The sequence below is a fragment of the Paracoccidioides lutzii genome (assembly GCF_000150705.2).
Source record: "Paracoccidioides lutzii Pb01 unplaced genomic scaffold supercont2.31, whole genome shotgun sequence".
In the NCBI taxonomy this organism is placed as follows: Eukaryota; Fungi; Ascomycota; class Eurotiomycetes; order Onygenales; family Ajellomycetaceae; genus Paracoccidioides; species Paracoccidioides lutzii.
The window spans coordinates 170554-182784 of NW_015440977.1; the positions used below are offsets into that span (position 1 = coordinate 170554).

Genomic DNA, 12231 nt, shown 5'->3' on the forward strand with positions numbered 1-12231 from the left:
GGCAATTGCACATTCGCCTATGCCCCAATATCTTTATTGCCTCCATTCTCTTTTGATTTCTATGTTTGACTTCTTCATTTCGTTTCGCCTGAACTTTTTCCTTCGTCGCCTCTATATTTTATCCTGGTAAGTACCCGCATTTCCAGGACAGACAGGACTTGGAAATTCCAGTTCGATACACTTGCCCTGGGATATATTTCCCCCAACCATTTTTCAAAAACACGATCGGACCACTCCTACTGGATTCTCACAACGCCTGCTTGATTGAACCCGATTTTCCCCGGCGATGTCGAACGAGAACAATGGCATGCAAAGGGATCCAGTCAGCTCTTCTGCTGACAGGCGCACCGACATCGCGAGTCAGCAGGAAGTTGGAGAGACTCACAGTCGGGTAAATAGGAGAAGAAAAAGCTTTGACAGCCTTTTAAAGCCCAAAGTGACGTAGTACAGGACTCGGCAAACAAGAGCCCAACTTCTCCCAAACCGAAGGAGGGCCGGGTTGTGTGGACGCGTCAATACGTGGATGACATTGATGACGCGGGGGAGTACATGGACTGGTGAGGAGTACTTGCTGAATGTCATTCAATTGTTTGCTGACAACAAGCAGCCCGCACTGCGGTGATGCTGTCTCAAGAGAATGTTTTATAGCGGGCCACTTTGACTGGTGCCTCATCCACCAACATATAGCGAATTACACTGAGGCTGGAAAGAGATGCCTGCATGCGGACGCAGATGGCAACAATTGCGCTATCGAGTATGGCGGTAAGCCCTCTTTCATCTCCACCGGGCGTGCATAGCGGGAGCGGGTTCTTTGCTGACTGTTCAGCAGAGTACTTGGAGGAGGATGAATCGGATTCGGAGTCTGTTGAACCGGCTCAGGATCAGACGAGAAATGGCGGTAAACCGTCCAAGTAGGAAGAATGAAGTTTGCCGAGAGCCAGGAGGCAAGGAACAAGTAAAAGCGGCAGTGACGACATTAAGAATACGCAAAGTATGAGGACAAGGAGCGTGGGGTGTGATATCTCCAAGAGCAGCAAAGTGACTTTCTTCATCCAACCCAGCTGCTTTCCACAGCTATGCAGACGGTAGACATAAATTAGTATTATCAGAGTTAAGAGGTTGGGGAAGAATGCAGACATGGACAAAGGAACCACCGTATTTGGACAGAATTTCGCGGCCCTTAACATTTTTCATTAGGAGCATCTTTTAACAAGCTCTGCCATGGTTTCCAGACGGTGGCTGCATTCTTTAGTTGTGGATGGGACCCATCTGCGATAAATATGTGATAGCCAATATCTTGTATGTAGTAGTGATATGTATCTTCGTTCGGTGATCTCCCGGCTAGCTAGATCACGTGTATGCAGCAGGGGGCTGGCTACATCATGTGTTTAGCAGGCGGGAGCGCAACAGCCCCAGTCGAAGACTCCTCGTTGCTGCGACTTGTGCTTGGGCCCTCTTCGTTATCCAGTTACCTATGAATTCCTTCCAACAGAATCAACAGTCCGAAAAAAGAGAGGTGAGTCTACCTGCCGGTCTCCTGCTTTCCGGTCTTTCATTTACACGTTTGTCATGGCAGAAAGAGCTGCATGGAAATATTCTCCAGCCTCGTATCAATCCCACAGCCACAGACTTTTGTGTCTTATCACAACGGGAGGACTGCTGGGATCCTGCAGCTGATACAGTTTTTCAACTTTATCGGGTATACGTCATACGTATCAAAGGGAGAGAAGGGCATTTCGGACATCTCGTAGCAGTGTGGGGAAGCTTAGTAATGTCCATTCATAGTTAACAAAATTGAATATCATTAGCAGGAGTATCTATTGCCATTTCCTGCAGAGAATATCAGGGCTGAAGAGCTAAGACACAGGACCTGGGTGGGAAGTTCTCCGGAAGATGGGCGGAGATGGTGTGGAGTGAGAAGGCGAAACAAGGGAAGATTCCAGGGGCAGCGTGAGGATCGTGACTCAGGATTGAGCGCGGGCGAGTGGGGGAGAGTGAGGGCGAGGGCGAGGGCGGATCGGGGGGGGGGGGCCCTGAGAGTGGGCGACCGGTGAGGGCGACCGGTGAAAGGGCAAAAGAGCAGTGTAGTGAGGTTGTTGGAATAGCAAGAGGGTGTTGTGGTTTAACTATTTAGTTAAGTTACATAACTCGATCAAGTGAAGCTGCGGTCAGCGCCACCGACCGCAGCCGCAAAAGGGACGGCCGTTTTGTGCGCGGGAGGCCCCTCAAAGGCATCTATCTATCTAGATACCAAGTTTAGTTGTTCTTGTTCTTTTTATCAAGTTTCTTATGTCTTCATTATTTTATAAATCAATGACCCTAATTATAACCATGTTAAAATAAAATGAATTACTCTTTTAAAATATTCAACTACTCCTTTAAAACTTATATTTCTTCCCCTCTGCCTCCCAGGGACCGATTGCTCTGGATTTGCGGTGTCGCCAGCGGTATTCAAAACGGCCCAAAAGCTCCAAAATCCAGGTGCAAAATGCCCACGCGACCAAGGAACTTGAGTCTGGATGATTGGATAACGGAATGTGGTTGTTTCCTGATATCCAACGCAACCTGCATTAGTTAAATACTTGTTTCCCGGACCCAGGATTTGACGATGCAGAACTAAACCTTTGAAGAATCTCGGAAGCAGACCGGTTGGGAGCACCTTGAATTTGGTGTCCATGCAAAGCTCTGAGTGCGTGCTCACAAAGGAATTCTCCAAGTTCCCTCCGTGGAAATCAATTCACGCTTGTTCCATGGGAAACCCCTCCATTTGGTTGTTAGACAACGAACGGTAGGTATGTTGAGCACCAGCCTGCAGGGGAAATCGTGGCAGCTACCCCGCTAGTTAAACATGAACTCCACCCCTCACACGAAGTCCTATTCACACAGTTAAGTCATGATTTTTTTTTTTTTTTTTTTTTTTTTTTTTTTTTGTTTATTGCTTCGGATCTGGCTGTCAACTTATTGATATGGATGAGAAAAACAACAGAGGCCTCCCCCCTCAGATACCGAGTCGTCTACCCCTCTTCAACCTGTCGCCCTCGCCTCCCTCGCTTCGTTATTCGCAGCGAGCTGAACACTAGCTTTGACGCTCCAAGCCTTGCCTCCTGCACCCACCGATCTCGCCTGGTCTGATCATGTCGATTCCCTGTAAGGTTTGGACGGTCTGGTGCTGCTAGGCATCCCACACGTCCAACCAGCAAAGAGGTGATCTGTCAAAGGTCCGAGTCCATCCCCAAACTCAAGGTTAAGCCCTTTTCTCGAGAGCTGAATGGGGTTTCCTGTTTGCCAGTATCCACCACTTGAGCAGCTGTATTCGCTGTCGGCCTTCTTCTGTCTGGGGAGTGTTCCTTGTAGTGATTCTCGATGAACTGCGGTTGGCGAGGCATGCAGCCTTGGTTCATCCCTTGTAGTTAGTTAGGAACTGAGGCCATTGAAGTTTTCCCGCAGGAAACGAAAAGAAAATAAAGATCTGACCGATCAAAGGTGAGAGGAAGAAGTAGTTAACTAGCCAACTAGTTCACAAGGGGACTTAACAAAAAATTAACTTGGGAAGTAAATTAACTAACTAACAAAATCGTCTTAAAATTATTTTCGCGATGAGAGCTAAAGCTGCCGTTTGAACGAACTGTGTTCCGCCATCAGGTCGAGAGTTTAATAAATTATAGTTACAATGTGGGTCTTGATATATTTTGCATGTTGGGCGCTCCGTATTCTGATAGTCGACTCGAATTTTAACTCTTCCGGTGGACCCATGCGAAATGTAATCAGAACAAAATTATATAACTATTCTTTGATCACTCCCACCCACCCCCCATCTCCTCTCTGCCCTGACCCTTTCAACTCCATATATCAGACCCGCCCGGCAGGTCAGGAGATATACTACTCTAGAGAGCGCCTCTTGCTGCGATCTCTCGAGCCGGAGTTCGGCACAGGCACGACAGTGGCCAGAAACACCGCTGCAGCACTCGGACTCTTGGGTGATCCCGCTTCACATGCGGAAATCATCGAAACACCCAGCAGTTCTGAAACGCAGCAGATGTTGTCGAACCATCTCCTCAATCTTTTAGCCTACACGATCTATTGGTCGTTGACATTTTCTTCTTAAATTGCTCATTTTTTGGAGAGAAAACGGTGTTCGCGCAGCTATCAAGAGGTGTTGGAGTTACGGGTGGTTTGCGCATTGCTGCGGAATTCTTATTTGATTTTCCAATAGGAACCAACAACGATAATAAGGAGGGGAGAAGACAGAAGGAAAATAAAATAAAATAAAATAAAAAATAAAAATAAAAGCCAAAAAATTCAGAGAGCGGAACAAGCAAGTTGGTTAAATAAAAAATCCCCCCAGATTTAAAACGAGCCTGTTACCCGCAAAGTCTCCAAAATCCCCATCTGTCCAACCACTTTTCATTAAACATCACGCATCCCTCCGTGGTGATTGTTGTTCTCGCTGGCTGGCTGGGGATGGAAACTCTGGACTCAGACCCTGTCTTCGTCGAATTGCGAACATCAAGCTGCTGCAACTGCTGCAACTGCTGCCACTGCTGCCACCTGCGCCAACCCAAACCCGGGACCAAGCAGGACCAAAACCAGTTCTCAAATCCAAGTCCAAACCCAGAGTCAAGGCCGAATCTGCTGCCAGTCTGTGCATCGTCTGCTGGGCTTCTCGGTTAACCAACATCACACCCCCGACCCCCGACATCCGCTGCGGAGTCCTTCCTGCCCCCGTGGAGGATTGAGCCCAGGGCTGCAGACCGCATCGGGGTGTGCTGTTTCCCGCTGTGGGTGGTTTTCTGTTTTTCTTCTTCTTTTTCCCTATAAAATATCTATTTTGCAAACTCCGATTTTGTGTATTGTTGAGTTGATTTTTTGATTGTTAAAATTTGAATTTTGTTTTCCGTTTATCTACGTTGCCTTTTTTTTTTTTTTTTTTATTTGATTCCAAGACATCCAAAACCCGCATTTTCATTGGTACACTTCTTGATTATCACAGCTGGCTGAACATCAGTTATACCCCCCCGCCGGGATGATATTTTGCTCTATGCCATGCATTATGATGGCGCATCGGGGTTAAAGACGTCAGTCTGCGAAAGGGGCAAAATACGTAGCGCATCACAGAGAAGAAGCGGCCACGAAGACGCCCACCGCGTACGGCAAGGCTGGCGGGACAACCTCACCTGTCTGTTATACGACGTTGCCGCCCCATCTGATGTTCTCCCTTGCTGGGTTTGCATTGTCGAGAAATTAGCCATTCAATTTTAGCCCACGCTGGTCCCCGACCTTTCTCTCTCCAATGGTTGGATTGATATTCCTGTTTGCGTTTTCTGCCTTTATATTGATCTTGAGATTCACAGATCGATATAAAAAGCAGGCGCCAGTTCGTATACAACAAGCTGAGCGAAAGGCTGTGCGAGGGAAAACAAGAGAACTGTGGCGGAAAGTACCAAAGCGATCGGCCAACCCAGGATCCGATTGCAACGCAACCGATGCGATGAACTTGATCTCCCCCCATATTGCATCACTTCCGATCCCGGAACTCCCTGATGGCACCCAATCGCTCTACCTTGCCGAAGGTGGTGCAAACATAGTTTACAGGTATACCATTCCTGGCGAAATTTCTCCTGTTGGAGTGATAAATCCGGGAGGGCTGCAGCAGAAGTCTAGAAAATTACTGCGACTGCGGAAAGAGATCGATTCTGGTACCCCTTACGAGGATACTTTGAAGAATTTCAATAGCTGCATCAGACCCATGTTTATGAGCGACGAACTGGTTGACCTGGAACTTGTCAGATTACCCAAAGGATTCATTACATCTTGCAACGAGCAGCTCCGTGCGTTCGAATCTCGCAATGCACGACCAAAAGGACGCACTGGAGTACACCTATCTACCACGGAACCATTTGGGCTATTGATCACGGATATGACCCCCGTCCCAGGGTCGGGTGAATGCCTATGGGAGTTCAAACCAAAGTGGCTGCTGCAGTCACCTTCAGCACCGCCTGATGCAAAGCGATGCAGAACTTGTGCACTACGCGAGATGAAAAACTGTAGGGCACGGAAAGCCGGCAAGCCGGAGAAACTTTCGTTCTGCCCCCTTGATCTAGTATCTGATAACTTCGACGATGTACTCCGTGCAACAAGGTTCATGCGGGGCGATCACGGACGGGACCGTGTCGCCAGATGTATACACCGAAACAACACCTTGTTGAAACTTCAAGCCTGCCAGCGAGACAAGAATGCAGTGGGCCTCCATGCTCAACAGGCGCATTTCCGTGAACGCGCAATTTCCATGACTTTGAGGGATTGCACCATGTTCATTAGGGTGAGGAAATTGAAATGTCCCGAATAGCGACCAAATAGTGTTCTGACTGATGCCCGCGTGTTGTTGTAGGTTCCACAAAACGAAGATGAACCACTCGAGGTGCGTCTGGGCGACCTTGATTTTAAGAGCGGGATTGGCGGCAAACTGGAGTATTGGCGAGAAACGGAAATTCGACTCATTGAAGAAGGGTGGTACAGTGGCAATCGGAAGGACCAGGGATTCAGCGAATGTGCATTGCAAGGGCCTCGGGGCGACTTGCGTCAGTCCGCAGAAGCTGCGTTTAAATAATATTTTCGGTAGAAGGGTTTCACTTTATACATAATGGTAACAGTGAGACGCTTGGAAAGGAGTGATGGGAAATGGATAAATCACTTGTTCAGACGATATAGAACTCTACTCTATTTAGCAACGCCCCCCATCATCATCATCATCATCATCATCATCATTCCTTGTAACTTTCTAGTTCTTGTTTCGGAACCCAAAGATAATCTGATCAAAGACTCTCCCCAATAATGTCACGCCCAAACTATGATTTCATGTCACAAAAATGAACATTTTCTTGCGCTAAACAGTTTTCCAGACTTTAATCCCTCCATCAGCTAGGGTCCAAATACTCTGGAAATGTTAACTTAGGGGGAGAATACGACCAAGTTGGACATTGAATAACTACAGGGAGGAGTCGGAGAATATCTAGATATTCGAAGAATGCCGGCACGATCTCGGGGATTGGTCCACTAACTACTTACAGAAGACCCTGTCGGGCGATCCTCCACCTATCCGAGTAGCTCCGCAGAATTCAAATTGTCCCGTGTAATCTTGCTTAACTGTCCTTTCTAGATACGTTCAAAAGAAGAGAGTTTCCTTCGCGTCTGACGAAACCCACTATGGCGATGAGTTTTAACGCTCGATGCACGGTGCCGTGAGCACCCGCAAAAATGGAATTGAAGGGTATGTCCTCGACTTCCATAGCCGATCGATTTATTTTCTGTCCTCCGATCAAGCTAGAACTCCTATTTCTTCCTGCGTCGGCTGTTACTCAATGTGGCCATCTCCTGCATCCTTTCGACCTTTCTCCTGACTGAGGTTGTCGATGATCTCCTTGACCCTCCAGAGCTTCTTTAAGATGCTGCTGTAGCAAATCTTTCACGTGCTGCTGAAGGCACAGTGCCCGCGGCCAGTCCAACTATAATGCTTCCGGAGGATGCTGATGACTCGCTGTTCTGGTGAAGAGAAATAAGAGAATCGAGAGTGTCTCTGGCCCCTTTTGAGAACGTTCTGCCCCGTTGCTGGCTCTTTGGGTCCCATCCCCGTTCCCAGATATGTCGCTTTCTTGTTACATCAAGACCTGGTGTGATGCCGGACAGGTTCAATGGTAGCGAGAGCTGTAAAAGCTTCTGATAGACATGGGAAACGCCCACGGCATACGAATGATTATGGAAATTGTTTGAAATAAGCTATTCATCTGCCTCTGCCGCTGCCTAATATTGCTGCCCATTTTGTGATGAAATTGAGATCATCCACACAGTTCGACCAATAATGAGCATCAACAATACATGCTAATATGCTTTGCAAGGATCAGTGCAGCAAACCGGGGACGAAGGGATTCCACCCATGGAACACGGATCTTACGGAGGTCTCATGGGAATTGCTGTAAACTAAGCATGTCCAATGTGGAGTCGACAACGCATCTTCCCGTTGCCCGTCGACTGTTTGACGAATGATGTTGATTAAGAGTGAGCTAGTTAGTTAACTATAACTAGTTAGTCAAACAATGCTGCCCCGTTTAACTAGCTGGCGTATATAACATCGAATGCCCCTCTTCACAGCTTGAAGCTTCGTCATCCTTCCTCCAATCTCCCAGTCCCTTGAAATCGACTCTCTTTTTGTGATCAAACAGTACGATTCCCAGGATGTATGCGGACGGCGAAGCCCTCAAGCATGCCGATACGTTGTACATATTATGGGTGCGGAAATTGCAGCTATGTCCGATAGAGGACTTGGCTGCGAAACTTGCGGCCAGCCACTGTCGGGATACTGCGACAAAAGTCGTCCTCTACAGAGAGGAAGCCAACAATCGTTGTTACAAAGTAACTTTCGCAACGGGTCGCAATGCCATTGTGCGGCTCCCCAAACTGGGAATAGTCGCTTTACGCAGAGAAAAAGTTGACAGCGAGCTTTGCGTTATGGATTACGTCTCCCAGCATAGCTCTATTCCCATTCCCCGGATTTTCGGAAGTGGTATCTGTGATGTTGGACCGTACATGGTGATAGAGTTCGTTGACGGAACCCCTCTGGGAAAATACTTTCATGCTTCTCTACCAGATCGTTCAAAAGCAGCTGATTTGGACTCTGCGAAAAATGGCTCTGAACTAAGACGTTGCTACCAGGAAATGGCAAGGATCTTTCTAACCTTATCTCGGTGCCAATTCTCTCAAATAGGTTGGCCCAGAAGAAACGCAGACGGGATCTGGTCTGTTGACAAACGACCAGTAACATATAATATCAATAACCTGCTCATGCATGCCAACTTCCCTCCTCGGGATATATGGAAAGGGCCATTTTCTACTGCGACAGATTACTTTGTTGCACTTGCCGGGGATCATATGCGGCACCTTCAAACCCAGCGGAATGATGCGGTTGTCGATGAAATGGATTGCAAAAGAAAATATGTTGCTCGCTGTCTGTTTACGAAAATTGCACGCAGCTTCTCTACCACATATAACAATGGGCCTTTCTGCCTGTACTGCGACGACTTGCAACCGTCAGACGTTATTGTGGATGCTGATTTTCGCATTCAGAGTGTCATCAACTGGGAATTTTGCTACGCCGCACCGGCTGAATTTACGCACTGTTCACCGTGGTGGTTACTGCTAGAGGACCCTGAAGATTTGGAGAATGGATTTGATGACTTTCTAAGTCACTATGAGCCGAGGCAACAGATTTTTCTTTCCGTCTTGCGAGAATGCGAGAATGAAGCGGCTGCCCAAGGCCATACTGTAACCCCGCCTCTGTCAGAACACATGGAACGGTCGATGCAAGATGGAACTTTCTGGTTTTGTCTTGCGGCCAGATCCAGCTTCCTATTTGATGATATCTACTGGAAATTTGTCGACCCGAAGTATTATGGGGAGTTTACTTCGATTGAAGATAGGATTGCGCTTCTGAGCAAGGATGAGCAGACTGGACTTGACGGTTTTTACCAGATGAAGATGGAACAAGCGGCGGCGCGGACGTTGGATAAGCATCAGACATTCGATGAAATTCTTGCCGCTTAAGGCTCAACCAATCTTTCTTTTTGGACGTGGGCCCGTTCAAAAATTTGCAGATGATATCGGGTGTCTTTGAGTAGCTATCAAATAACGTTGTTATGTCTTGGGTCTGTTATTTTTAAAGAGTCCACTCTCTGTAATCAGCCGAGTTGCAGGTCATCTAGGACGGGTTGCACTTTTTCAAGGATCTGAATCGAACAGTATGCCGGCTGGTCGACTGATGGCTGGAAACCCCAATGGCCAAAAGTCCCCGTTCACAAATTTTGCAGACGTTGGCATAGCAAATAACAGTTATATCCTTAACAAAACTACCCCGCGCCTGTATCTCACCAATACAAGGGAGAGCGCTAAGCTTAATTGGTAAGCCAGATCAAAGCTCCTCCGCCAATTGTCCGCAGCTATTTAGATGGTAACTAAGATACCTGCTATGTAGCGACAGTAGGCCATTGGAGCATGGTAAGCATTGATCAGCAACAAGAGTCAAACGAACGAATGTTAGTTATCGCTTGGTGTGATGATATAAGACATGCACCAATCACATGTAGCAGTTTTATCGGTAACTAGTTATCCATGTTATAAAAAAGAAAAATCCAAATACTTACAATTAACTATAGTTAATATTAAAATTCATTACCACATTCTTGAGAATAGACTCCTGGCCATTGGGCCTGTATTAAGTCTTAACAACAAATTTGCACGCCTGATCACGTGCTGCCCAGGGGCAACGGCTAACTAAGTAATCCGCGCAGAGATTGATTTGTCAAAGTCTCTAAGCTCATTCATTTTCTTGTCCCCTGCTGCTTGCTTATGAATTGATTATTTTTTATTTTTAATTATATTTTAGCGCCCACATGTCAAAAAGCTTAAGTGATCTCAGACAAATCACGTAACGCTGTCGATCCATAATAATTATCTACTGTGCAAGCACACGGATGCACATGGGGCCGAAACCGAATAGATTTAACCAATTGGTCAGTTGCAATCATAATCTCACCCCATGCATCTCATTCAAACCTTTTTTTTTTATTTTTATTTATTCATTTATTTATTTATATTTTTTTTAAAAAATATCCAATTTGTCATTTTGACTAACAGTTTACTAATGATCAATTGGGTATTGAAGCCATATCATGATCATGATCCAACTACCTCGCGTCCTGAGACATCTGCCGCTGCTCGGTCCCATAAAACCCTCTCATCCCCTCTCCCCACGATACATATCAATATTATTCCCTTACACCGCCCATCAACTATCCATTCCTGCACAGATACAAAGAGTCCATTTCTCTCATTCTTCCTCAATTAGTTCCCTTCATCGTCCCTCCCGCCAATTCCCAATTTCTACTCTCCGAACAATCCGCCAAGCTTCCACAGCAGCAGCGCCAGATTTATCTTCTAAACCAATGACGGTCAAAGATATTTCTCACGACGCCCCCCCGGCTTCCTACGAGGCGTTCTTAGCGCTAGCTCAAGACAGGCGTTCCGTCTACCAGCTCTCAGCTTCCAGCCCCGTGCCAGACTCGAAGATTCAGGAAATCGTCAGCAATGCCGTCCTGCATGTGCCGAGCTGTTTCAACACGCAGTCCACACGCCTCGTGCTGCTGCTGCATGACGAGCATAGGAAATTGTGGGATATTACTATGAAGATGTTTGAGGAGGGGCTCGTTCCGGACGGGAAGGTACCGAAGGAGATGTGGGAGAGCCATACGAAGCCCAAATTGGGATTGTTTAAGGCCGCGTATGGGACTGTATGTATTGACCTCGTCTTCTTTCTTTTTCCCCTGAAGGGTGGGAGTGATGTCTTCGATAAACGTATCCCTTCTTGCTAACCAGTTTCCTTAAACCATTGCGTGTGTATGCAGATTCTCTTCTTCGAAGACCCGGCGCACGTCCGCGGCCTGGGAGAGAAGTTCCCAACGTATAAGGACTATTTTGGCCCCTGGACAGAGCATACGAATGCTATGCACCAATATCACCGTTCGTCCCTTTCCCATTCTCTCTCTCCCACCTCCAAAGGTAATCGTTCAAAGCTTACCACGTAATCTCCTTTCTCAACTGTAGTCTGGGTTGCCCTCCGATCCGTCGGGCTCGCAGCTAATCTGCAACACTACAACCCACTAATCGACGACGAAGTTGCCAAGACCTGGTGCCTTCCCTCCGAATGGCATTTGGTGGCCCAGATGGTCTTCGGCACTGCGACAGGCGAGCCAGCGGAGAAGACATATAAGCCGGTAGAGGAGAGAGTGAAGGTGTTTGGGTCGAAAGCATAAATTTAGATGTCGGTTTCGAGCTGGACTGGAGATGTGGGGATATCGAGTTTGGGATATACTAGATTTTCCGATGCCCTGACTGGTTCTGTTTTCCCACGTGTTTTCCTATTGGATTGTTTTCTGTCGAGATATTTAGGCTTGAGAATTAGGTTTTCTTTGTCGTTCTGGCTAGACTGATACTAGCCCTCCGTTGCTCATGGAGGACGCATGTGACGTTGATCTCCATGCCTCGTCTAGACCTAGATAGGGAGATGACTTGGCGGCCAGCAGCTCGCGTGAGAAGTCTATAATTCCTTTGTGAATTAACAATCCGTTAAACAAAATAACTAAGACACAAGCTGATACCAATAAAATGGCCCAGTAGTAAGGGTTG

General features: G+C 47.1%; 5 protein-coding genes across 5 annotated transcripts; 4 read left to right on the plus strand and 1 right to left on the minus strand.

Moving 5' to 3' along the window:
* Positions 1–286: 286 nt before the first annotated feature.
* PAAG_08273 (hypothetical protein) lies at positions 287–2523 on the plus strand (the record flags this gene model as incomplete). Its single annotated transcript, XM_015846467.1, has 10 exons — positions 287–391; positions 451–545; positions 608–762; positions 827–911; positions 1101–1155; positions 1253–1299; positions 1393–1747; positions 1809–2050; positions 2140–2254; positions 2413–2523. 10 exons carry the CDS (start codon positions 287–289, stop codon positions 2521–2523), a joined length of 1365 nt encoding a protein of 454 aa, XP_015701131.1.
* Positions 2524–4414: 1891 nt separating this feature from the next.
* PAAG_12530 (hypothetical protein) lies at positions 4415–4699 on the minus strand (the record flags this gene model as incomplete). Its single annotated transcript, XM_015848009.1, has 1 exon — positions 4415–4699. The coding sequence occupies one exon, from the start codon at positions 4697–4699 to the stop codon at positions 4415–4417; it is 285 nt and encodes a 94-aa protein (XP_015702380.1).
* Positions 4700–5290: 591 nt separating this feature from the next.
* PAAG_08274 (hypothetical protein) lies at positions 5291–6607 on the plus strand (the record flags this gene model as incomplete). The annotated part of the gene is made up of 2 exons (XM_002789791.2): positions 5291–6319; positions 6389–6607. The coding sequence occupies 2 exons, from the start codon at positions 5291–5293 to the stop codon at positions 6605–6607; spliced, it is 1248 nt and encodes a 415-aa protein (XP_002789837.2).
* A 1622-nt stretch (positions 6608–8229) lies between these two features.
* PAAG_08275 (phosphotransferase enzyme family protein) lies at positions 8230–9594 on the plus strand (the record flags this gene model as incomplete). The annotated part of the gene is made up of 1 exon (XM_002789792.1): positions 8230–9594. The coding sequence occupies one exon, from the start codon at positions 8230–8232 to the stop codon at positions 9592–9594; it is 1365 nt and encodes a 454-aa protein (XP_002789838.1).
* A 1397-nt stretch (positions 9595–10991) lies between these two features.
* Positions 10992–11858, plus strand: PAAG_08277 (nitroreductase family protein; the record flags this gene model as incomplete). The annotated part of the gene is made up of 3 exons (XM_002789794.2): positions 10992–11336; positions 11451–11565; positions 11650–11858. The coding sequence occupies 3 exons, from the start codon at positions 10992–10994 to the stop codon at positions 11856–11858; spliced, it is 669 nt and encodes a 222-aa protein (XP_002789840.1).
* Between the last annotated feature and the right edge of the window lie 373 nt (positions 11859–12231).